The 26,135-nt window shown below is 38.4% G+C and overlaps 1 protein-coding gene across 7 annotated transcripts in view; it reads left to right on the top strand.

Moving 5' to 3' along the window:
* Nucleotides 1-26,135, top strand: part of LOC150078499 (lysine-specific demethylase RAD23A-like) — a 280,618-nt gene that overhangs the window by 172,981 nt on the left and 81,502 nt on the right. For 6 of the 7 annotated variants that reach the window (XM_090385146.1, XM_090385152.1, XM_090385149.1 and 3 more), the window contains one exon: nucleotides 3,824-3,903. The exons of the other annotated variant lie outside the window; for it this stretch is intronic. In XM_090385146.1, the coding sequence (XP_090241272.1) occupies nucleotides 3,824-3,903 (80 nt within the window). The remainder of the gene's footprint in view (nucleotides 1-3,823; nucleotides 3,904-26,135) is intronic. 7 annotated transcript variants of the gene reach the window in all.

The following is a 26,135-nucleotide window of genomic DNA, read 5'->3' on the forward strand; positions in this document are numbered from 1 at the left end:
TGCTGTATGAAGTAATGAAATTTTTGGATATGATGTACACATGGTAAGACTATACTCAGATCCTTGACATAACATGGCCTCGACAATGCCCCCCCCCCCTGCATACACACTACTCGGACTCTCTACTGTTAATATCTGGCAGAGTAGCGGTAGCAAGATTATAAACTAACTGATCCGGAAGCCTCCTAAAGAGTTTAGCAATAGGTTTGGTCCGATGTACTAACTAGTGGCTGGCCTGCGAACACCGTTTTAGAGCTGTACCCTCAAAATGTAAGGAAGATTGGATCTCACCATGATGTCCATCATAACCTCCAAAGTTATCAGCCATACTGCATGATGGAAGAGATAGGGAAGGATTGACCGGAACTTAGCTCTGGAGACTAAACATGGGTTCTACCACTTCAAGCCTTCAATAAGCAAAGTGGTGGTATTGCACTGTTTGATGAGAGCCATCTACCATCTAGTAGTGCCTCTTAACACAGGAGTGGCATTGCTCCATGTGGTGTGGGCGTCACACCTCTACCCCTGCTTGTGCATGGGGATTATACCCAGGATTACTAACAGTCCCATCATCGTGAAGGTGCAAGAAGAGAAGTTGGCTGTCACTGACCGTCCGGACTTTGCCAAAATTGAGTCCACTTGACTCTAGTGTCACCTGAATATCAGTTCCATCAGCGTTTTAGACTCCGAGGTAGTGAGTACATCTTGTCTGGTATATCTGAGAGAATGTCTGTGACAACCTCAAGGACCTTTACCCCTGGTGGTATTTACCTCTTTGGGTAAATCCCACTTCAGCACACTGTGATCACTGCCACCTAGTGGTTCCTTTATCTGCAGATTCTTAATGCATGAAGAATCACTACTGATAATCAGATTAAGAGGATTACTCCCTCTATTTGCCTCCCGAACATGCTACTGTAGAAAACAATCATCCAATAAATCCACAAAAGCATGCTAGTGTGCGAGTGATTAACCCTCAAATTCCAGTCAATATCTGAGAAATTAAAATTCTCCGTTATAAGGCACTCTGATTTACTGGCCCACTCTATTTCACTGTATATTTGTTTATTATACTCATCAGGGTCATTAGGCCTATAGCATACTCGTACTCTCAATTTTGCTTTCCCCATGTTTATGTCACACCAAAATGACTCGACTGCACTGTCCAGCCATGTCAACTGGCTGAACTTCCTTGGATTTTATGTTTCTTAACTAACAGCATAACCCCTTCTCCCTTTCTGTCCTTCCTGTACACATTGCACTCCCCAAATTCCAGTTCTGCATGCCTTATCTGTGTGACACCATGTTTTTGATATCCCAACAATATCTGCCTTTGATGTTTTGACTAACACCTCAAATTCATCAAATTTAATTATGCCTAGCATTGGTGTACACAAGTATACGTGCACCTGTTCCTATTCTTAGCTACCCTAACACAGCCCATGTATTTACTAGTTCTGCAATGACTCCCAGCAGTCTCTGAAATACCCTGCACCTTGTTTTCCAGGCTGCTGCTCATTCCAATAGAAGCAGTGCAAGAATCACTTTCACCTCTGCCAGCAGCTACTGCTAATCTATTAGTCCATGTATCCCTCCAAGCTAGCAGTTTTCCGACCCACCTAACACTGCCTCGATAGCATCAAAAATATTCTTGCACTCTTTCTATTTAAGTGTATCCCATCCCTGTAGAAGCAGTCTCTCCTGTTAACCAGCCCAGACCAGGCTGAGAAAAATTCTACCCCTTGAGCCTTGCACAATCTCTCCAGGGCCGAATTGATCAACAAGGCTCTCATCATATACTCCCTCCTATCGTGTCTGGGCAGAATTGCAGACACTTACAATTCAACCCTAACTCACGACTTTTTTTCAACACTGACTTGTACTTGTTAAGTAATTCCGCTGGTCTCCTAGTCTTAATTTTTATTTGTGCCAACGTGTACAACAATATCACCTTTTGTGCCCTTAAAAGATGACATCTGCTTTACGTCATCAACCTTTGCCCCTGGCAGACATACCCTGGTCCTTTTCCACTTATCCTTTTTGCACAATATGTTCCCCGTTTCCCTGGCAATAGTCACCGACAACAACAAGCTCCTTTGGGACTAGTGCATTTTGCCTTGGGGGTTGCCACTGTGATGCGCGAAGTTCAAGTGCAAGCTCTGGTGTTGATGTGGGCAGCTGAGAGCTTGATGGGCTCCTCAATTTAAATCCTTCAAGCTCTCATATAGGCCCATAACAGTGCTGACTTGCTCACACTCCTTACATTGCTCACACCCAAAAGCATTCCCCTTGGCAATATCATGTCCCATTCCTGATAACCCTACAAACTTCAAACAAGCAGTACATTTCAAGAGGCTGTGAATCAGAGGACAACCGCCCCCCCCCCATCAGGTATATTTCAGTATCGAGTGTTATCTCCGAGTTACGTTATATGACTTTTGTGTCTCCTATCAAATTATATGTATTATTTTATAGTGTTACGTTTGTAAAATCTAGGTCATTATATGTATTCAGTTGAAAAGTACAATTTAATTGACAATGAAATTTAATAAGAGTAATAAATTTTATTGATTAATTGATAATACAGTGCTACGTGTTTTTGCTATCTAGTTCGGGATATACGTTGTATTGTATAACAATGATGGCAAGTTATGAACAGTAAATCTATAGACACTAAGTATTAACTTTCAAAATTGCTATCTAAATTCAAAAAAAACCAAGGAGCTTGACTAGATCTATAAGCTACTTATAGAAAATAATTTAATATAACCATTAAGTCAATAAAACGGCTAAATATAATTAAAACTTAGCGTTCACCGGAGCTGCAAAATCTTGTCCAGCACATTGATTGGATACCCTTACCAATACTAAGAAATAACCTACAAAATATCTGTCTAAGTTTAAAATAAACTAAGTATCGTAACTTGGAATATAAAGCTACTTCTATCAAATAAATTAATATGCCAATTTAAGTCAATAAAATAGCAAAAATTTAAGAAAAACTTCTATATTAGCTGGAGCTGTAAAAACTTTGACCACACGGAGCTAATCTCATTTCCGTGGTTGCTAGTGTTATGCTAAAGATTCAATTTGCCAGTATATATACAAAGTATATGTACTGTATGTATATACTTTTGCCAGTATATGTACTGTATATATACAAAGTAATTTTTACAAAGGATGGAATCATGAACTCTCACAATATGCATGTTTAGGCACCAGTAACTAATAGTACTTAATATGCAGTAGGTAATTATAGTGTTAAATGATAATTATATGGGCTTCGATACTAGCTTTCTATATATAATATTAGTGTTAGCTATCTGGTACAAGGAAACTCAGGACTTCTGCTGACCAGCCAAAAAATAATAATAAATTAATATATTAAAAAAAAAAAAAAAACCCTATCTATATGACCTCCTTATCACATAGGCTCCTCTCTGGCTGACCTGTGAATAGCCCCAGTAGTCAGCCTCAACCACCCATAGAGGCAACTTATTTTAGCAATCAACAGCTTGCTGGTAAAAAGAATGTAAAATAATGGATAAAGAAGAGTGGGGGGGGGGGACCCGTAATTAGTTTATGTGATATAATAGCATGCATTGGTCCAGCCCAAGTTTACATGAACTTGTTTTAGTCCTGTGGTTAAAATCTGCCATGAAATTTACATAATACAAACATCTACCATGTATATACTAAAAAAAAAAAAAACATTTCACATGGTTTAAAAATTACAAATGAATTTCCTTAATGTTTCTTGAAAATTAATTTTAAGGTTCATTCTTTTAAGTAATTTATGCATTAATTTTATACTATTACCTAGGTAAAATTCTCAACGATGAAAGTAGACTGAGTGAATATAACATTGATGAAAAGAAGTTTGTAGTGATAATGGTAACTAAGGTAAGTAAATAACTGTTAATTGTGCTTGCAAGTTTTATATACTTGTTTGAGGGTGTTTGAAAAGCAGTGAGACTGTTCACATTATTCACTATCTGGAATATCCTGAATAATGATCATAAGCCATGCTGAAATTGGGGATAATGTCATTTTCAAAGTAACATCCATAACATGATATACAATTTTTCCAGTGATCCATCCATATCAGTAGATAACTTTCAGACTTCATTCATGAGATAACCTTCAATGGCTTGCTTCACTTCTGCATCAGAAGCAAATTTGTGTCTTTGTAGCTGACATTTAAACGTCAGAAATACTGATAAATCGCAAAGGGTGAGGTTGGAACTATATAGCAGATATTCTACTAGTGTTCTACCGGTGATGGCCACCATCACCTCCTTTCCAGATATGATAGTTCAAAACAGTGCATCCATGCAGCACTGTTTTGAAACAAAAGCTACTTTCATCAAGAACTCTCTTTGTTTTTCAAATTTTAAAATGTCTTTTGCATAATATTCGCCATTTTTTTATTTGTTTCTAAGGTACCTATCCATTGTTAAGGAATTGTGCTTCTAGAGTAAAATATAAAAATATATATATATATATATATATATGTGTGTGTGTGTGTTTGGAAAAAATGGCTGGCAGTTAATTTAATGTCTGTCTCTGACCATTACGATAATTTGTATTACGTTCAAAATACAGTAATGTTCATGGCTGTTCTATTTAGGGAATCTCTGACGCGATTCGATGCAACGATTGCCTATTTTTGTTCTGTTTTGTTTATCCTATATCTATTTTTCTTTTGTGGTTGGTTTTTCCTATCCATTTCAGTGATATTTCAAACTTTTTTTTTTTTTTTTTTTTTGCCCTCGGCATTGTCATCATGGTGCACATCTAAATTTATTATATTTGTTTATAACTTTGTCTGTATTTGCTCTTAATACTTTTCAAATTTTTCGATACATATTACTTCCATTTTTACTTCTGTCTGCATTATTTATTGTACGTGAGATAGCTGCAATGGCTTGCTTCATTTCTGTTACTTTGCTCTTTTTCCACTTTTTTTTCTTCTTCCCCCCCCCATATTTTTTCTATATAAATGGGGGGGAATATATACAGTGGATTCCGGGTATTTGGGCCATCGGTTAATCGGGGCTGCCGATTATTTAGAGAAAATCTTAAAAAACAGAACTCAATCGAGAAAATAGACAGGATTTACTTCACTTAATTAGGACAACATGCCATTTAATCGGGGCAGGAGACCACAGCACTGCAGATTACCCTACAATTGTCTCCGACAGTACCACATGGTTCGGTCGGATTTCTAGAGGTCACAATCATAAAACAATTAACAGTCACCTGTTTATTGTTCTTCTCTGTTAGTGCAATTTATCATAAACGGATAGTAAACTTGATCTTATTGAATTTCCGATAATACTGACAGCTGGAATTAGCATTAGTAGAGGCATATGATGCAAGAAAGCAAGCTTATGCAGCATCAGCAAAATAAAAATAAAAAATAAAAACCTCCCATTTCACCCCTCTATTCATTCCAAATGCCTGTCCAGCTCAGCCTTAAATTTATTTAGGCTATCACCATCCACAACAAAAGATGGAAGTCTGTTCCACCAATCAATTACTCGCTGGCTGAAGACAAATTTCTGCACATCTGTTCTACAACTTTCTTTCCTCAGTTTGAATCTGTGCCCCCTCAAGTTCTTAATCTGAGCAAGAGGAAGAATCTCATCAGCATTGAGCTTGCTGAAGCCATTCAAGACCTTGTACACCTCAACCAGATCACCTCGCAGGTGCATACTCTCCAGGCGATGCAATATGCAGTATTTAAGCCTTTCTTGGTAAGAACATCCCTTTGTTACCCTCACCAATCTTGTTGCCTTTCTTTGTACTCATTCTACATCCTTCCTAAAATGAGGCCTCCAGACCTGTACACAGTACTCTAGGTTTGGCCTGACCATTGCCTTGTATAATGGGATACTCACCTCCCTGTCCCTGCTAGCAAAATTCCTATATATCATTGACAAGACTCCATGAACTGCCCTGGCAGCCCGTCTGCACTGATCAGCTAACTTCATATTCGACTGCACAATTGCCCCCAGGTCTTTTTCATTTTCCACTTCTCTGAGTGTAGTACCACACAGTTGGTACATTTCTCTTGAGTTATTGCTACCATATGCAGTACTTTGCATTTGCCGAGGTTAAACTTCAGTGTATTCATGTAGGCGCCTCCATAGCCAAGTGGGCAGGAGCAGTAGTGGGTAGCACACGCTTTTTGATTAGACCGGGGTTCGAGCCAGTGACCACCAAATACAGAGGATGCGGAAAGGTCAGGGAATGACCACCGCATATCCCCAGAGCAATATGCCTTAGTTACTAATACCCTAAGAACCAAATAACAGAAACTTCAGTTGCCACTTTTCAGCCCATTTGCCGAACTTATCTAGATCCAGTTGGAGTAGCATACTGACTTTAGTGTCGTTAACAACCCTGCCAACCTTTGTATCATCTGCAAACTTGAGCATTAAACCTGATAAACCTTCATCAATATCATTGATAAATATACAAAAGAACAATGGGCCCAACACCGAACCCTGGGGAACTCCACTAATAACATTTGTCTGCGAAAAGCAGTGTCCATTGATTACCACTCTCTGTCGTCTCCCACTCACCCATCCCTTTTCAGCTTACCCTTAATGCCATATTTCTCCAATTTGTGCATCAATCTTTCATGTGCAACAGTATCAAAGGCTTTCCTGAAATGCAAGTATATGAAATCAAATTTTTTTTTTTTGGCATTCAGTTCCTTTGTGACCACATCATAGTATCCAGTCAAATTGGTTAGACAAGGCCTCCCTTTAACAAACCGATGATGTGCCATTACAAACTATTACTGCAGTCTTGTCTAGATGATCCTGCAATGCTTCTTTAACCAGTGATTCCATTATTTTCCCCGGAACACAAGTTAAACTAACAGGTCTGTAGTTGCTTGTGTCACCTTTTGAACCTCCTTTGTGAATTGGTGATACATTGGCACACCTCCAGTCCATGGGGACCTCCCCTGAGTCTAAGGAAGCTCTCATAATTATGTCTAACGGTTTGCTTACTTCCTTTGCTGCCTCCTTTAATATAACTGGATAGATCCCATCCACCCTAGGTGCCTTTTTTATGTTTAACTTCAACAATTTCTCCTCCACTTTGCTCTGAGTTATTACAAAATTGCTTAGCTTTCTGTTAGAGTTTGATAAACGTCTGGCACTCCTCTCATTGAATAACTCCTCAAGTGTGAATGTAGATGCAAAATACTCATTCAGTTTATCAGCTACCTGTGCATGATCATCAAGAGTCAGCCCATCTATGTTAAGTTGTCCAATCTGATTTATCCCTTTCCTTCTAGAGTTTTCATAAGTAAAGAACTCTTTGCTGCTTTTCTCTGCATCCTTTGCCAAAGATTTTTCATAATCTGCCTTCGCCTGCCTAACCTCCTTTGTGACTTGATTACAGACTAGTTTATATCTGCCATTAGCTTCTGTGTCACCTGAAACTTTATATGCATCCCATACATTTTTCTTCTCTGCCACGAGCCTCATTAGTTCATCTGACATCCATTTAGGCCTAAATCTTGAACAGTAATTCTTTGGGTTATTATGGTGAAGTGTGTGTTTACTCTTCTATTCATTCCTATTTTTAAAGCTTTGTAACTGGTTACTCCATTCTCACTTGTGCGCATAGTGTTCTTTGTTATTGATTCTTTATCTTTTTAATGTTTTAAATTTTAACGGTGACACACAAATGTCAGTGAACAGAAATGTCAACTAGTTAGTATCTACATATTACAGTACATATTAATTATTCCGATTATCACGTATATTCTTCCGATTTTCACGTATGATTTAATTTTTTAATTGGTAAGGTAATAAGTATAGTGCGAAAGCATTGTACAGAATATTAGCAAAGTGGCATCGTTTTAAGTTATATCTCATATTGTGAATACCTTCACAACGAGTTGCAATGATATTGCACTACTTCGAATAAGTAACGCTTCACCTGAGGAGAAGACTAATGTTACTTATTCTCAGATGGATACCACCACCCAGACGGCACCATTTCAGTGCTATTTGGCCCTTCTTCGGTGGGTGGGTACTAGTACCTAGATCCTCTTCCAGCAGCGTACTGTCATTAGTGCCCTTAACAACCCTACCAACCCCCATATTGTCTGCAAACTTGGACATGAAGCCTGGTATAGCTTCATAAGTATCATTCATAAATATACAAAACAACAATGGGCCCAACACCGAACCATGGGGGAAACACCATTAATATCATTAGTCCATGAAGAGCAGTGTCCATTAATTACCACTCTGTCTTCTCTCACTCAAATATCCTTTTATCCACTGTAGCAACTTGCCCTTAATGCCATACTGCTCCAATTTGTATTTAGGTAGTTTTGCATGTGCAACAATATCAAAAGCTTTCCTGAATATCATATACTTGGATTTCATATACTGGATGCAAAAAAAATTGTTTTTTGCATCCAGTTCCTTTTGGACCACCTCATAGTATCCATTCAAATTAGTCAGACGAGGCTTCCCCTTAACAAACCCATGCTGTAGTAGTACTAGTAGCAGTGGCATGTGATGCAAGAAAGCAAGTGTATGAGCTTATGCAGCATCAGCCAAAAAAAAAAAAAAAAAATCACACCATTCCCTCCAAATGCCTGTCCAGTTCCTCCTTAAATTTATTCAACCTATCAACTTCCACAACGACAGATGGAAGTTTGTTCCAGCAATTAACAACCCGCTGGCTAAAGGCAAATTTCCGCACATCTATTCTACATCTGTCTTTTCTTAATTTGAATTTATGCCCCCTTAGGTTCGTAATCTGAACAAGTGTAAGGATCCCATCAGAATTCAGCGTGCTCAACCCATTCAAGGCCTTATATACCTCAATCACATCACCGCGCAGGTGCCTAGTCTCCAGCCACTGCAATTTGCAGAACTTAAGCCTCCCTTGGTAAGAGGATCCCTTCATTCCCCTCACCAATCTTGTTGCCCTTCTCTGTACACGCTCAAGTAAATCTACATCCTTCCTAAAATGAGGCCTCCAGACCTGTACGCAGTACTCAAGGCGTGGCCTGACCATTGCCTTATACAGAGGGATAATCACCTCCTTTTCCCTGCTAGCAAAATTCCTATATATCATTGACAAAACCCCATGACCTGCCCTGGCAGCCTGTCTGCATTGCTCAGAAAATTTCATATCTGACTGCACAATTACTCCCAGGTCTTTTTCATTTTCTACCACCTTAAGTGTAGTACCACACAGTTGGTACGTTTCTCTGGGGTTACTTCTACCCATATGCAGTACTTTGCATTTGTCAAGATTAAACTTCAGTTGCCACTTCTTAGCCCATCTGTCCAAATTATCTAGATCCTGTTGCAGTAGCACACTGCCATTACTGTCATTAACAACCCTGCCAACCTTTGTACCCACTTAACCATCCTTTTATCCGTTGTAGCAACTTACCCTTAATCCCATTCTGCTCCATTTTGTACAATAGTCTTCCATGCGCAACAGTGTCAAAAGCTTTCCTGAAATCCAAATATATGATATCAAAATTATTTTTTGCATCCAGTTCCTTTGTAACCACATCATAATATCCTATCAAATTTGTCAGACAAGACTTTCCCTTAACAAACCCATGCTGTGTCTGAATTATTGCTGCAGTCTTGTCTAGATGATCCTGCAATGCATCTTTAACCAGTGACTCCATTATTTTACCTGGAACAGAAGTTAAACTAACTGGTCCGTAATTACTCGTGTCACCCTTCAATCCCCCTTTGTAAATTGGGGATACATTTGCACATCTCCAGTCCGTGGGAACCTCCCCTGAGTCCAAGGACGCTCTCATAATTATGGCTAAGGGTTTGCTTAGTTGCTTTGCCACCTCCTTTAATATAACTGGATAGATCCCATCCACCTCAGGTGCTTTTCTTATGTGTAACTTCGACAATTTCTCCTCCACTTTGCTTTCAGTTATTACAAAATCATTAAGTATCCTGCTACAATTTGATAACCTTCTGCCATTTTCAAACCTTAATAATTCCTCATGTGTGAATGTAGATGCAAAATACTCGTTCAGTTTGTTTGCTATCTGAGCAGGATCATCAACAGTCGAACCATCGATGTCAAGTGGACCAGTCAGATTCATCCCCTTCCTTTTAGAGTTTATATAAGTAAAGAAATCCTTGCTGTTTTTCTTAGCATCTTTTGCCAAAGATTTTTTGTAATCTGCCTTCGCCTGCCTAACCTCCTTTGTCACCTGATTACAGACTAGCTTATATCTTGCCATAGGCTTCTGAGTTATTACTGCAGTCTTGTCTAGATGATCCTGAAATGCGTCTTTAAATAGTGACTCCGTTATTTTTCCCAGAACAGAAGTTAAACTAACAGGTCTGTAATTACTCGTGCCACCCTTTGATCCCCCTTTTTGAATTGGGGATACATTTGCACAACTCCAGTTTGTGGTGACTTCCCGTGAGTCCAAAGATGCTCCCATAATTATCGCTAAGGGTTTGTTTACTTCCTTTGCTGCCTCCTTTAATATAATTGGTTAGATCCCATCCACTCCAGGTTCCTTTATTATGTTTAACTTGAACAATTTCTCCTCCACTTTGCTCTCAGTTATTACAAAATCATTAAGCTCCCTGTTAGTTTAATAAGCTTCTCCCCTCCATTTCCCTACAGAATGACTCATCCGAATGTAGATGCAAAATACTTGTTCAGTTTGTCAGCTATCTGAGCAGCATCAACAGTCGAATCATCGATATCAAGTGGACGAACCAATCTGATTCATCCCCTTCCTTCTAGACTTTATATAAGTAAAGAAGTCTTTGCTGTCTTTCTTTGCATCCTTTGCAAAAGATTTCTCGCAATCTGCCTTCGCTTGCCTAACTTCCCTTGTGACTTGATTACAGAATTGTTTATATATACCATTGGCTCCTGTGTCACCTGATAATTTATATGCATCCCATGCATTTTCGTTCCCTGCCACAAGTCATTAGTTCATCTGATATCCATTTAGGTCTAAACTGTGAACAGTATTTCTTAGTTTGGTATGAAAAGCCTAGTGGCTTTCCAAGATAATTCCTTGAATGCTTCCCATTTAGAATTTTTTGTTGGTAACATCATCACTTGGCTGCACTGTATAGAATTTAAAATCTGTCTGATACCACTGTAGTAACCTTTACAAAAGCAAAAACCCTTTCCTTTATCCCTGATTATAATTACATCTTTAAGTAAATCCGACATCACTGCCACCTAATGGTTCCTTTATCTGCAAATTCTTAATGCATGAATAATCACTAATATTAGTATCATGTATTCTGTCTTTCCAGTTTGAAGACTGGAAAGACAGAAATGCAGTTGTAATGTCTTATTGACGTTACACTTAAATTTCTACGGATTTGTAACTTTTGGGAAATACATGTGAAGGAAGGTGTTCAAGTTAATACTATGAGTTTCATTTGAGGAATGAATGAAAGTAAATAGTTGAGCATGTCTTTAGGTTGGCTTGGAAGGTAGCAGCGAAATTAAAAATGTCAATTTGGAAGAACAGTGCCCATGGAAATATCTACAAAAAGCATGTAGCACAAACTGCTCATGAGAAAGAGATGGGTCATGAGCTCAAGAGAAATTTTGGAGAAACCATGCCAGATGCTGGAATATTTTCCGGATATGGAGGAATTGGGATTTGTACAGTCATTAGTTGTTTATAAGAAAACTATCAGCAAAAACAAAAAGGGGGGTTTGAAGCCACAGTTTCGCTGAGAAAAAATGGATAAAACTAATAACAGGTTTAGGGTAAAAATTCTTTAATGAACTTTGAGACAAGTTAAAATAAAATAAAGTAATTGAATCACAAAAGCTTTTGGACATAAGTTTCCCTTCCTTAGTTGTGAACGTTATTTCAAAAAAATTACTATTTTTTGTAATAATCTACAAAAAGCATGCAGCACAAACTGCTCATGAAAAAGAGTTTGAAATAGATGGGTCACCTTCATTGCTCTCCTTTGTATATAGGGTACATGAGCTCAAGAGAAGTTTTGGGGACACCATGCTAGATGCTGGAATATTTCATGGATTATGGTGGAGTTGAGATTTGTACAGTCGTTAGTTGTTTATAAGAAAACTAACATCAATAACAAAAAAAAAAAAGGGTGAAGCCGAAGAAGCAATGTCTATCTACTAAATATAATGCATTTTTCGTTGAGAAAAATGGATAAAAATAATAACAGGTTTAGGGTAAAAATTTCTTTAATGAACTCGAGACAAGTTAAAATAAATAAAGTAATTAAATCACAAAAGTTTTCAGATATAAGTTGCCCTTCCTCAGTTGTGAAATTACTATTTTTTAACTTGTCTCAAGTTCATTAAAGAAATTTTTACCCTAAGTGGAGTAATAATAAACCTGTTATTATTTTTATCCATTTTTCTCAGCCAAACTGCATTATATTTAATATGGATTCTTAGAACAGAGGCCTCTTTTGATACTATCTCTACTTATGTTAGGGGAGAGTTTAAGGTGTGCTAAATCCCACTAAAGATATGTGATCTTGTCTGAGTGTTATTGAAAATGAGGGAAGAAGCACTGCGCATTTTTTTGTGAGAAATAACACAGAACTGAGTTTTAGAAGGAACTTTTTGAAGTCACTAAGTTTTCTTCACTCCACTGAAGAATTAACCAAAGATTAATGTTTAAAAATTGATGATGGATATTTGAAGAATTAACCTGAAGAATTCCACTGAAGAATTAACCAAAGATTAATGTTTAAAAATTGATGATGGATATTTGAAAATTTGAAGCTGTTTGTGCAGATAAGGTTTGTCACATTGTAGGGTGGATTGTAGTGCACTATTATTGTGAAAACTATGGATAGGATTTCCGGTCAGTGTGAAACAGTCATTAATATATCAGAGGAAATGAATGGAAGAAAGAACTGAATTTTGGTTAGATCCCATTCACCCCAAGTGCCTTCCTTACGTTTAACTTCAATAATTTCTCCACTTTGCTCTCAGTTATTACAAAATCATGTAGCTCTCTGTTAGAATTTCATAAACTTCTGGCATTCCCCTCCTTGAATAACTCCACATGTGTGTGTGACTGTAGGTGCAAAATACTCATTCAGTTTATCAGCAACCTGATCATCAATAGTCAAACCATCTATGTTAAGTGGACCAATCTGATTCATTCCTTTCCTTCTGGAGTTTACATGAGTAAAGAACTCTTTGCTGTTTTTCTTTGCATCCTTTGCCAACGATTCCTCGTAATCTGCTTTCACTTGCTTAATCTCCTTTATAACTTGATTACAGACTAGCTTACATCTAACATACTCTAACAGAGAGCCACAAGCCACATTAATTCATCTGATATCCATCCAAGCCTAAACCCTGAACAGGGTTTAGTTGGTATCTCCCAGTTGGTATTAAAGGTCTAGCTCCCACCAAGACCCACTCCCTGAAGGCCTCTCACCTAGAATTCACTGCTGGAAACATCACCAGTTGATCTCATTGTACAGAATTTAAAAACTCTCTGAGACCACTGTAGTCACCTTTATGAAAGCAAAAACCCTTCCCTTTACCTCTGATGGTAGTTACATCTTTAAGTAAATCCCAGATCAGTACACTGATCACTGCCACCTAGTGGTTCTTTTATCTGCAGATTATTAACTCGTGAAGAATCGCTGCTGATAATCAGATCAAGAGTATTACTCCATCTGGTTGCCTCTCGGACAGCACCTCTGTGTAGCCATGTGGACTGGAGCAGCAGTGCGTAGCACACCCTTCTTGATTAGACCGGGTTCGAACCCGTGACCACCAAATACAGAGGATGCGGAAAGGTCAGGGAATGACCACCGCATATCCCCAGAGCAATATGGCCTTAGTTGCTAATGCTCCTAAAAACCAAATAACAAACAAATAAACAGCCTCTCGGACATGCTGCTGAAGAAAACAGTCATCCAATAAATCCACAAGTCTTGCTAGTGTGCGACTCACCAACGCAAGTTCCAGTCATTACCTGGGAAGTTAAAATTCCCCATTATAACACAATCTGATTTACTGGCCCACTCTATTTCTCTGCACAATTGCTAATTTTTCCTCATCAGATTCATTAAGCCTATAATACTACTCATTTTCCCTTTCTCAGTGATTGTCACCACACTGACTCAATATTGATTTGTCCACCAATGTAAATTGGATGCACTTCCGTAGATTTTGTGTGTTTGTTAGCTAACAGCATAACCCCTCCTCCCTTCCTATACTCCCCAAATTCCAATTCTGCACTGTTTATATTTGTGTGTCACCACCTCTCTGATATCCCAACAATATATGCTTTTGATGTCTTGACCAGCACTTCAAATTCATTACATTTATTTACTGTACTCCTAGCATCAGTGTACATGCAAGTATACATAAACCTGTTCTTACTCTTAGTTACCCTAACACAACCCATGTATTTTCTTGTTCCATGATGACTCCCAGCAGCCCTTGAAATCCCCAGTAGCTCACTTTGCAGGCTGCTGCTCATTCCAATAAAAGCAATGCAAGAATCAATTTCATCTCTACCTGTGGCTACCATTAATCTATTAGTCTGTGAATAAAGTCCGCAGATCTCCTACTCTTCATGTCATTAGTGCCGACGTGTACAACAATATCACCCTTTGTGCCTTAAAACATAATATCTGCTCTACATTATCACCTTTTGCCCCTGGCAGACATATTGTTGTTTGTTTGTTTGTTATTTGGTTTTTTGGAGCATTAGCAGCTAAGGCTATATTGCTCCAGGAATATGCAGTGGTCATTCCCTGACCTTTCTGCATCCTCCGTATTTTGTGGTGACGGGCTCGAACCCCTGTCTAATCAAGAAGCGTGTGCTATGCACTGCTGCTCCTTCCCACCTGGCTATGGAGGCGCCTGACAGACATACCCTAGTCCTATTCCACCTATCCTTTTTGCACAATATATTTCTCATCTCAATAGAGTCACCAACAATAACTAGCTCCTGTGGGACCATCGCATTCTGCACTGAAAGTTGCCTCTGCGTTGCTGGGTGATCAAGTGCAAGCTCTGGCATTGTTGTGGGCAGCTGAGAGCTTGATCTGTCCCCAAATGTAAGTGCTTCGAGGGCATCTACCCTGTCCTTCAAGCTCTCATAAAGGTGCCAATTCAACAATGCTGAATTGGCACCTTACTTCTTCACAATGCTTACATCGAGCACACACAAAGGCATCCATCCCCCTTGGCAACATCATTTCCCATCCCAGAAAGGTCTGCAAACATCACAAGTTGCACATTTCTTTAGGCTGGGATGCGTTGGAGAATTGCCCCCTTTGGTCCCCCCCGGGGGGAGGAATGACATCCTCCCAGGCATACAGTGATGATCTCATTCAGTAGTTGCGTTCCCCTTTTCTACTACCAGGAGATTTTAATTTTAACCAATGTGTATAAGAAATAAAGAAAATAATGTCAATTTTGAAAAGGAAGAAAAATAAGAGCATAATGTAATACAGTAGAAACCAAATTAACTGGGGAGGTTAGGAAATTAACTTTCCCAGATAATCTGCAAAATAAGAAAAAAATTGGAATTATGAATAACATGCATTTAATACTTTCATATGTTCTGTTATTTGCTGGTAAAGGAAAGTAAAGAAGGGTGGTTTTTTTTTTTTTTTTTTTTTTGCATCAGTGACCTTCCTACGAATGGCAGAACGTAAATTATGCAACATCATCTTGTCGGCAAGAACATCTCCTTGCTCTGCATTGTCAAGCATAGTCTTCACATGAGACAAAGCAGTACAATGTGAGATTTTATTTATTGGCAATAGATTTTCTTCAGCATACTGTCTGTTTGGTTCTTCTGTATTGATAGAACTATATACTATTTCATATTCAAATAACATTTCATGGCAGATTAAACTTTTATCTGAATTAAACCACTCAAACAACTGCTTCATCTAAAATTTCAAAACCTTCAGTCTGTCTTAAATTGTATATGGCATCATTTTATCCCATCACTAAGAACTCTTCATCTTTTGCAAGTAGGTGTAATATTTCTGAAAATATTTTTGTGATGTGCTTTTGATTGACGGCCACAATATTGAAATTTTATAAATTGCATTCAGTACTGTCATACGTTTCCAAAATAACACCAAATTACCTTCCTTGATTAATTTATGTTACAAGTTTTTTTTTTTATATATATATAAATTTCTTTAAAATTTGAATCACCCCTTGATCTATTGGTTTTTACTAATGCTGTCATCATATTTTGCATCATATTTTTGTAAAAACATTTAAATTTTAAAAAAATACATATTTTAAGTAGGTACTGTAATTGATTTTTTTAAGACATTTATTTTATTTATTATTTTTTTTTTAATGAAAACCCCAAAAGCAAGAGGTATTAGAACCTATAGCACTTGTTATTGTATTGTAGTATTGTTAATAATTACTTACATGGATGGTTGAAACTGAGAGCCTGGAGAAATTCAGAGCTCAGCTAGATAGATATCTATGTGGCAAAGGATTCAAATAGAGTTGTGTTTTTTTTTTGTTTTTTTTTGCAGCAAAAGCCCAGGGCTTGCACCGTACAGTTAATACTAATTCTAATATTAAATGGGCAATGCTCTTCTTAGACTAATGTTATTACTGGAGTCTCTGTAGGTTCACTGCTGGACCCTTTATTGTTTTCAGTATTTGTTAACAGTATTGATGAAGATATATCAAATTTAATGTTAAAGTTGGCAGATGATGCAACTGTTGCAGTGCTGAGCATGAGAGAATATTCAGTCAATTTAGAAAAGCAAAAACTGAGTTCAGGTCTTTGTTTTTTGATGATGCTTTGTAAATGCTACAGCCAAATCTAAATGCCAGTGGTATAAAGAAATTTTTGACTCGACATTCCTGAGCAGGGTAAAAGTTGTCTAACAGACATTCCAAAGAGGAATCTACAGAAAAATCTTTCTAGTGTTTGAAAGTATACTGTATTGGTAAACAATTCTATGGCTGGATTTTTATGTGAAATGTGTATACTGTAAGTGATATTAAATTTCTAGTGCTCTATGGCCTTTTTGTGACTTCTGTTTTCCTCCCATTCATAGTTACCTGATTACCCTCCAGCTTTTCAAAAATTGAAATGTTGGCAGCTATTGGTATGCACTACTTTAAAATAAAATGATCTGCCATTTTTTTTTTTTTTAAAGATGAGATATTGCATGACATCCTATTTTATTACTTTGCATCTGGTAGTAGGTGATGTATTTTAAATAAATTTTAAATGGCAAATTAACCTTTCGGCGATGTTTTTTGAAAGTAGTGCAGTACCAGGGATGCTTTGAGTGATAATTCAGAGCAGCCTATCCTTCCATGTGCTTTTGTTGATAAAAGCATATGAAAGGACAAGGCAGTCCTTCCAACTTCATATAAATTAATTTAAGTTCCTGCATTATGTCAGCCTAGTGCTGAGAACCAGGAGATCAAGGAACTCTAGTTTTCCATTGCTAATTATCAATGGTTGTATGTTATCGTGTGTGGCTTATGTGCCGTGTTCTAACACTGAAAATTAACCTACATACCAGTCCCTTTTAACTTTGACCAGCTAACTGAGTTCATTACTATGGGTTTCTTATTAAAGGTTCCAGTTTCTAAATCTTTCTGAAAATTGCATATAGTCAAGTTTTTATTAGTGGTTTTAGTAGTAATGGCATATGATGCAAGAAAGATGGCTAACAAAGCATTATTTGCCAATGATGCTTAGTAAAAAAAACAAAAAAAAAACCCCCACATCACTTGTCATCCCCTTTAATAATTTGTTCAGTTCTTCCTTGAATTTGTTCAAACTGCCCACTGGCTGGAGGCAAACTACTGCACATCATTGCTGCAACCATACTTCCTCTGTTTGAATTTATGTCCCTTCATGTATGTAGACTGAGCAAGAAGTGCCATTAGCATTGAGCTTGCTCAATTCATTCAAAGCCCTATACACCTCAATCAGATCACTGCACAGGTGTCTAGACTCCAGATGCTGCAATTTGCAGAACTAAAGCCTGTTTTGGTCAGGCCACCCTTTCATTCCCTTCACCAATCTCATTGCCCTTCTCTGCACCCATTCCAGCCAGTCTATCCTTTATAAAAATGAGGCCTCCAGAACTGTATGCAGTACTTAAGATGTGGCCTAACCACTGCCTTATACAGTAGGATTATTACCTCCTTATCCCTTCTAGAAAAGTTCTGTATGTCATAAACAAAACCCTGTGAATTGAACTGGCAGCCTGTCTGCATTGCTGAGAGAACTTCATATCTAATTGCAAAAGTAACTAGAAACAGAGTTGGCCATCAAAACTTTTAAGACTATCTTCTTATTCAAAACCTCGGTTCAAATCCTATCTAAAGCAATACTTTAAAATTAAGAAAAAATGCCACAGACCCCTGACTGCTGAATACGGTCGATCTGCCAACCCGCACTGGACCAGCGTGGCAGATTATGGTCCATTTCCCTCAGCATGAATTGTTGAGGAGGCTTCCATCCTGCAGTGGGTTGATAATGGCTGCACTTTACTTTACTTTACTTTTTACCACAGACAGTGGAAGAAGTATGGCTAAATGTTTAGGCTAAAACACAATAAAAGAGCAGTTATGTTGTAGAATGAAGTGCAGTATGGAAACAAGTGAGTCTGTCTTTTGTACTGAAGTTACCAGATGTACAGATTTCAAGAATTCAATCCTTACAAACAAGCAGATCACATGCGACATGAAATGCCACCTAGTCAAGCCTTGCTTATTAACCAACTTGTGAACAAGAATACAGTACAGCAGATAATTAACTAGTTACACCTTGATAATTATGAAGGCCCTGATGGCATCCCTAGTTGTATTATTAAGTTGTCTGGTCCAAACATCACTGACTGTTTAGTGCAAATTATTACCAGATGCATTTCCCAACCATTCTTTTCAAAATAGTGGAAAACTCAGGATTACTCTGATTCCTAAGCAAGCTACTGACCGATTGCTGTTTCATCAGTAATAACTAGAATTATTGATAAAATCATGCTGCCATACCTTCAAGATACAATCTTCATTAATGCACCTCTAAATGTGCAGTTTAATCATTGGGGGTGCTTCCCAACAACATGCCTACCTGAGACCATTGTGTGCATTCAAACTGCATTTCAAGATAAGGCACAATGTGATGTCTTTTATTTCGACATCAAAGGTGCTTACAACAATATAGATCCAGGAAAGCTCTTGAGACACTAAAAAATCATTTTAACATTGTCACGGTGGTAATCTCCAATCTCTACAGCCATTCTCACAAGAAAATCCAAATCTGCTGGCATATGCCAATGATACTTTGTATAATGCTATTCATTATTTCAAAATCTTGTGAGATGATATTCACAGTTAGCCAGGATGTGAATTTATAGTGTATCGGATCACCAAGTATCTGAAAGAACTCAGTCTTATCAGTGCAAACAAACCTGCTCAGATAATTATTCCAATCCACAAACAACTAAACCACATAGAAATTAAAATTGCAGGTGTCTCAATTCCAAATGGGTATGCCCACAAAGACCCTAGAGTAGTTTTTGACAGAAATCTTTCTTTTCATTCCCACTATTTACATATTGCTCAGAAAATAAACAGGAAACAGCAACAATCCAGGATAAAATAGTGGTGATAAATCATGTTCAAAGATGCATCTTTGCCATACTGTCATATGCTTCCGTCATCTGGAGCCCCTCAAGTAAATGTCAAGAAATTCCTTTCCCCTACAGTATTGGGTGATAAGGTGGCTCAATATCAAACTTGGTTTTCCCCATACTACAATATCCAGGCAACACCTTTATACCAACTTAAACACATGCTGCAATGAATCATCAACGAGTCTGGAGTCGCGCTTTTTGCAAAGTTGATAATTTCTGCAATTGATTCACCAAATATAGCCAACATAATAACAGCAGCTCCCAAAAGAAAAAATTCAACATATCAACAGCAGTTCAAATCTAACCTCTCCAGACTCAACAATGTTTCAAATGCACCCCTTCATCTCATAAATATTCACAATATTGATTGCAAAAGATTTCTAAAATCTCAAGCCTACAGGAGTATCATTTCCAATCAGATAAAAGAAAGACAAACAACAGCCTGCCTTCAATCTCAGTTATTGGTCTATTCAACTACTGCTCATCTCAGTTGTCCAAATTATTCGCTGTACAATTCCTTTCACCTCAAAGGTGGTACTTGTGCATGTGTCCGTTCCAATATTCCCCGCCAGAGACTTTTTCTAGTCACACCAACCCAGCTGGTTGGGATGATGAGGCTTTTGCAATTACTAACAACAACCTTGCAGAGATTGTTCATTTACATAGAAGAATACTGGACAATCCTAACCATACAACCAATACGCTTGATCTTTTTCTCACAAACAACCCTTCTAAGTACACAGTCGATGTGAGTAGTCCTTTAGGCACCTCAGATCACAACTTGGTGATTGTCTCTTCTCCAAAGGAGCCTTCATCTCTCATGGCTATTCCCAACCTTGTGTTGTTTGGCATTACAAGAATGAAAAATGAGATGACCTGCAAGATTTCTTTTCTTCTTTTTTTCCTTGGTCAGATTACTGTTTCAAAACTTCCGATGTCAACGTTTGCTCAGATCGTGTCAGTGAAATTATTCTTGTAGGAATGGAAACCTTTATCCACACTCCACTTTAAAATCTCAACCTTTATCTAAACCTTAGTTTTCCAATAAATGTGCTAAGGCTGTTCAAGAGAAGAATGTTGCATATCATAATTGGCTTGATTCCAATCCTACAGTTTCATTTTCTGCCTACATCAAAGCTCGCAACGATTATAAAGCAGTTATTAATCAGTCCAAGCTAGATTTTGAACAGGCTAAGAGTAGAAAACTTGCTTCTTGCCCTAATGGTGGCCGAGCATTCTGATCTCTTGCCAAAGCTATTGGCCACAATTTTTTCCTATCTCTGCTCCCACCTCTGTCAAAACCAGGTGGTTCTATTGTCACTTCAGCCAAGGATAAAGCTGACCTGCTAGCATCCCATTTTCTTCCAACTCACATATTAATGATAATGGTAAAACACCTCCCACCATTCCTAGCACGCTCCATTCAGTGCCTCCTGTGGTCTTCCATCAGAAAGATTTTGACAAATCTTGATGCTAAGAAAGTTCCAGGTCCCGATAGTATTTCTCCACTTGTTCTCAAAACCTGTGCTCCTGAACTTACTCCTGCTCTTTACCGCTTTTTTTTCCCTTTCTTATTCCAAAGGTGTTTTTTCCTTCTGCTTGGAAATTTGCTCATATCCAGCAAGTTCCTAAAAAGGGTGACAAATTTCTCCCATCCAGTTATCGTCCCATTTGCAATTACTTCTACTCTTTCTAAAGTAATGGAGAAATCAATTAACCACCAACTCTTAAACTACTTAGAAACCTTCCATCTGATCAGTGATCACCAGTATGGATTCCGTCAGTGTCGATCCACTGGTTGATATTCTTGCTTATGTTATCCATTTATGGACAAATTCAATGGAAAAGTTCGGTGAAACACAAGCAGTTGCTCTTGACATCTTCGATCATGTTTGGCATGAAGGTCTTCTAAACAAGCTTCCATCTTATGGTTTGCCAACTGTTTTTTGTAACTGGTTATCCAATTTTCTCTCAGATCGCTCACTGAAGGTGATGGTAGATGGCTCTCTGTCTTCTAACTTCTCCACTAATGCTGGTGTCCACCCGAGGTTCAGTTCTTTTCCTCTTGTATATTAATGACCTTCCATTGACCGGAAATGCTATCCATAGTTTTGCCGATGATAGCACATTGCATTCCACTTTCCATTTTGAGAAACCTTGCCCTGCTCCTTCAGCTTCAACTTCTCGAAAATCTGCTACCAATTCCTTAAATGCCGATCTCCAATGGGGCAAAGACAACTTAGTTGATTTCAATCCTTCTGATATCTTGCAAGAAAGATTCTTCTGCTCTTATCTTGTGACACTTCGATTTCTGGGAAGTTGATATATCTCTGTTGGGGATTACCCTGACTTCTAATCTCTCTTGGGCACAAGCACATTACAAATATTGCTTCCTCTGCATCTAAAAAAACTTGGGTTTCTCTTTCGCTCTCGGCTTTAATTTTCTTCCAAACAGCTGTTCACTCTGTACAAATTGCAAATCCGCCCTACCATGGAATATTGTTCCCACATCTGGGGTGGTGCCCCCAAAACCTCTCTCAGCCTTCTTGATTCCATTCAGAAGAGGGCAGTTAGGTTAATTAATAATTCATCTCTAACAGACTCTCTCCACTTGCTGTCTCATAGACGTACTGTTTCTGCTGCATGCCTCTTCTACAGATACTTCCATCTTCTGAGTTGGTTTCTATAATTCCTACTCGCTCTTTCAAAACAGTCCGAACACATGCCGCCAACATCCATTTACTGTCAGACTTCAAACTCACAGAACCAACTTTTCATCTTTTTCATTTATTCATTCAACTGCCGTTTTCTGGAAGAACTTTCCTTCATACGTATTTCCTGAAAATTTCAGTCTACAGAAGTTCAAGTCTGATATCAACAAATATCTTCTCTCGTCTTCTCAATGTCCAACCCAAGCACAGTTCTAATACCTCTTATGTTACGGGTTTTCATAATAAAAAAATAAAAATAAAAAGTGCTATTACTGCAGTCTTGTCTAGGTGATCCTGCATCACATCTTTAACCAGTGACTTCATTATTTTCCCCAGAACAGGTTTAGAATTATTTGCCTCACCCTTTGAACCCCATTTGTGAATTGGGGATACATTTCCACATCTCCAGTCCATGAGGACCTCCCCTGAATCTAAAGATGCTCTCATAATTATGGCTAAGGGTTTGCTTACTGCCTTCGCTGCCTCCTTCAATATAATAAATTCCATCTGCCCCGGATGCCTCTTCCATGTCTAACTTCAACAATTTCTCTTCCACTTTGCTCTCCGTTATTACAAAATCAATTAGCTCCCTGCTAGAGTTTAGTAGACTTCTATCCTCCCCTTCCTTATAGAATTCCTCATGTGTGAATGTAGATGCAAAATACTCATTCAGTTTGTCAGCTATCTGAGCAGAATCATCAACAGTCGAACCACCAACAATTGAGTCAGACCAATCTGATTCATCCCCTCCCTTCTAGATCTTTCACAAGTAAAGAAATCATTGTTGTTTATCTTTGCATCCTTTGCCAAGGATTTCTTATAGTCATCCCTAGCTTGCCTAACCTCCTTTGTGATTTGATTACAGACTAACATATCTGCCATGGGCTTCTGTGTCACTGCTAATTTATATGCATCCCACGCATTTTTCTTCTCTGCCACGAGCCTCATTAGTTCAACTGACATCCATTTAGGCCTATATCTTGAACTATATATCTGTGTTGATAGGAAAAGCCTAGTACCTTCCAAGATTAATTCCCTGATGGCCTCCCATTTTGAGTTCACTGTTTTTAACTTCATCAGTTGATCCCACTGTATAGAATTCAAAAACTGCGTAAGTCCACTGTAGTCACCTTTACAAAAACCCTTCCCTTTGCCCTTGATGGTAGTTACATCTTTAAGTAAATCACACATCAGTATACTGTGATCACATTCACCTAGTGGCTCCTTTATCTGCAAATTCCTACTGCATACATCATCACTGTTGATAATCAGATCACTACCTGGAAAGTTAAAATCCTCCATTACATTCCGACATTCTGATTTACGGGCCCACTCTATTTCTCTGCACAATTGCCCATTAGTCCTATAACACACACCTACTCTCGTTTTCCCTTTCCCAGTGTTTATGTCACACCAAACTGACTCAACATTGCACTGTCTACCCATGTCAACTGGATTCACTTCGTTAGATTTTTTGTATTTCTTAACTAACAGCATAACCCCTCCTGCCTTCATACCCTGTCTGTCCTTTCTGTACACATTGTACTCTCCAAATTCTAATTCTGCACTGCTTATATCTGTGTGACACTGTGTCTCTGATATCCCAACAATATCTGCCTTTGATGCCTTGATCAGGACTTCGAATTCATCAAATTTATTTACTTTACTTCTAGCATTAGTGTACATACAAGTATACATGCACTTGTTCTTATTCTTGGTTACCCTATCACAACCCATGTATTTATTTGTTTCATGATGACTCCCAGCAGCTCTTGAAGTCTCCAGCAACTTGCTCTCCAGGCTGCCGCTTGTTACAATAGAAGCAGTGCACGAATCGCTTTCACCTCTGCCTGTGGCTACCACTAATCATTTTGTCTGTGAATCCCCCCCCAAGGTAGCAGTTTTCGGACCCACCTAACATTGTCTCCCATCCCTGTAGAAGCAGTCTCTCCTGTTTGCAGCAAGCACAGGCCATGTTGGAAAAAAAAAAAAAAAAATTCCACCATGAACCTTACACCTACATTGCATCCAGACCACTGTCCCAAGCTTCTTGAGTTTTGGTTTGATACTGGTGAAATTGGACTCTTGGCATCCAAAGTTGAAAGTTTTGCTGATTGCAATTATCTGTGATCATATTGTCCCTTTGTAAAATTGAACAACCCTAGTAGTTACTAATTGTAGGGCGCCTCCGTAGCCAGGTGTGGAAGAGCAGGAGAACCCCAGTCTAATCAAGAAGCGTGTGCATAGCACACACTTCTTGATTAGATTTTCTATAATGATCCCCCCCCCCCCCTTGTTCCTATATTACAAGTACAGGTAAATGTTGAAAAAAAGTTGTGAGTTAGGGTTAAATTTGAAAGTGTCTGCAATTCTGTCCAGACACGATATGAATGAGTATATGATGAAAACCTTGTCGATTTAATCAATTTGGTCCTGGACAGATTGTGCAAGGCTAATGTGGTAGGATTTTTCTTAGCATGGTCTGTGCTTGTTAACAAAAGAGATTGTTTCTACAAGCATGGGATACACTTAAATTGAAAGGATACAAGAATATTTACTGATGCTATCGAGGCAGTGTTAGGTGGGTCGGAATACTGCTAGCTTGCAGGGGGGGAGGTTCACAGACTAATAGACTAACAGTAGCCACAGGCAGAGGTGAAAGTGATTCTTGCACTGCTTCTATTGGAATGAGCAGCAGCCTGAAAAGCAAGGTTCTGGGGATTTCAAGTGCTGCTGGTTGTCATCATGGAACAAGTAAATACATGGGCTGTGTTGGGGTAACTAAGAGTAAGAATGGGTGTATGTATACTTGCATGTACACCAATGCCGGGAGTATAGTAAATAAATTTGATTAATTTGAAGTGCTGGTCAAGGCACCAAAAGCAAATATATTGTTTAGATATCAGAGATGTAGTGCCACATGGATATGAGTAGTTCAGAATTGGAATTTGGAGAGTACAATGTGTACAGGAAGGGAGGAGGGTGTTATGCTGTTAGTTAAGAAACACATAAAGTCTAAGGAAGTGCATCCAATTGACATTGGTAGACAATGCAATGTTGAGTTAGTATGGTGTGGCATAAGCACTGGGAAAAGTAAAATGAGAGTAGGTGTGTGTTATAGGCCTAATTAATCTGATGAGTATAATGAGCAATTGTGCAGATAAGTAGAGTGGGCTAGTAAATCAAAATGTCTTATAATGTGGGATTTTAACTTTCCAGATATTGACTGGAACTTTTAGTTTGGTCACTCGCACCCTAGGAAGACTTTTGTGGATTATTGGATTCCTGTTTCCTACAGCAATAGGTTCGATAGGCTACCAGAGAGAGTAATATTCTTGATCTGATTATCAGATCAAGTGTAGTGGTTACATTATCTGCAGATAATGTAACCACTAGGTGGCAGTGATCACAGTGTACTGATGTGGAATTTACTTAAAGATGTAACTACCATCAGGGGCAAGGGGAAGGGTTTTTGCTTTCATAAAGGTGACTACAATGGTCTCAGAGAGTTTTTAAATTCTATACAGTGGTGGGATCAACTTATGATGTTGCCAACAGTGACTTTTAAATGGGAAGCCTTCAGGAACTTAATCTTCGAGGGCGCTGGGCTTTTCATACCAACTAAGAAATACTCTTCAAGGTTTAGGCCTAAATGGATGTCAGATGAACTAATGACGCAAAGAAGAAAAATGCATGGGATGCATATAAATTGTCAGGTGACACAGAAGCCTATGGCAAATATAAG

The sequence above is a fragment of the Mastigoproctus giganteus genome, chromosome 11, assembly GCF_048544385.1.
Source record: "Mastigoproctus giganteus isolate SK-2022 chromosome 11, ASM4854438v1, whole genome shotgun sequence".
Classification (NCBI taxonomy): Eukaryota; Metazoa; Arthropoda; class Arachnida; order Uropygi; family Thelyphonidae; genus Mastigoproctus; species Mastigoproctus giganteus.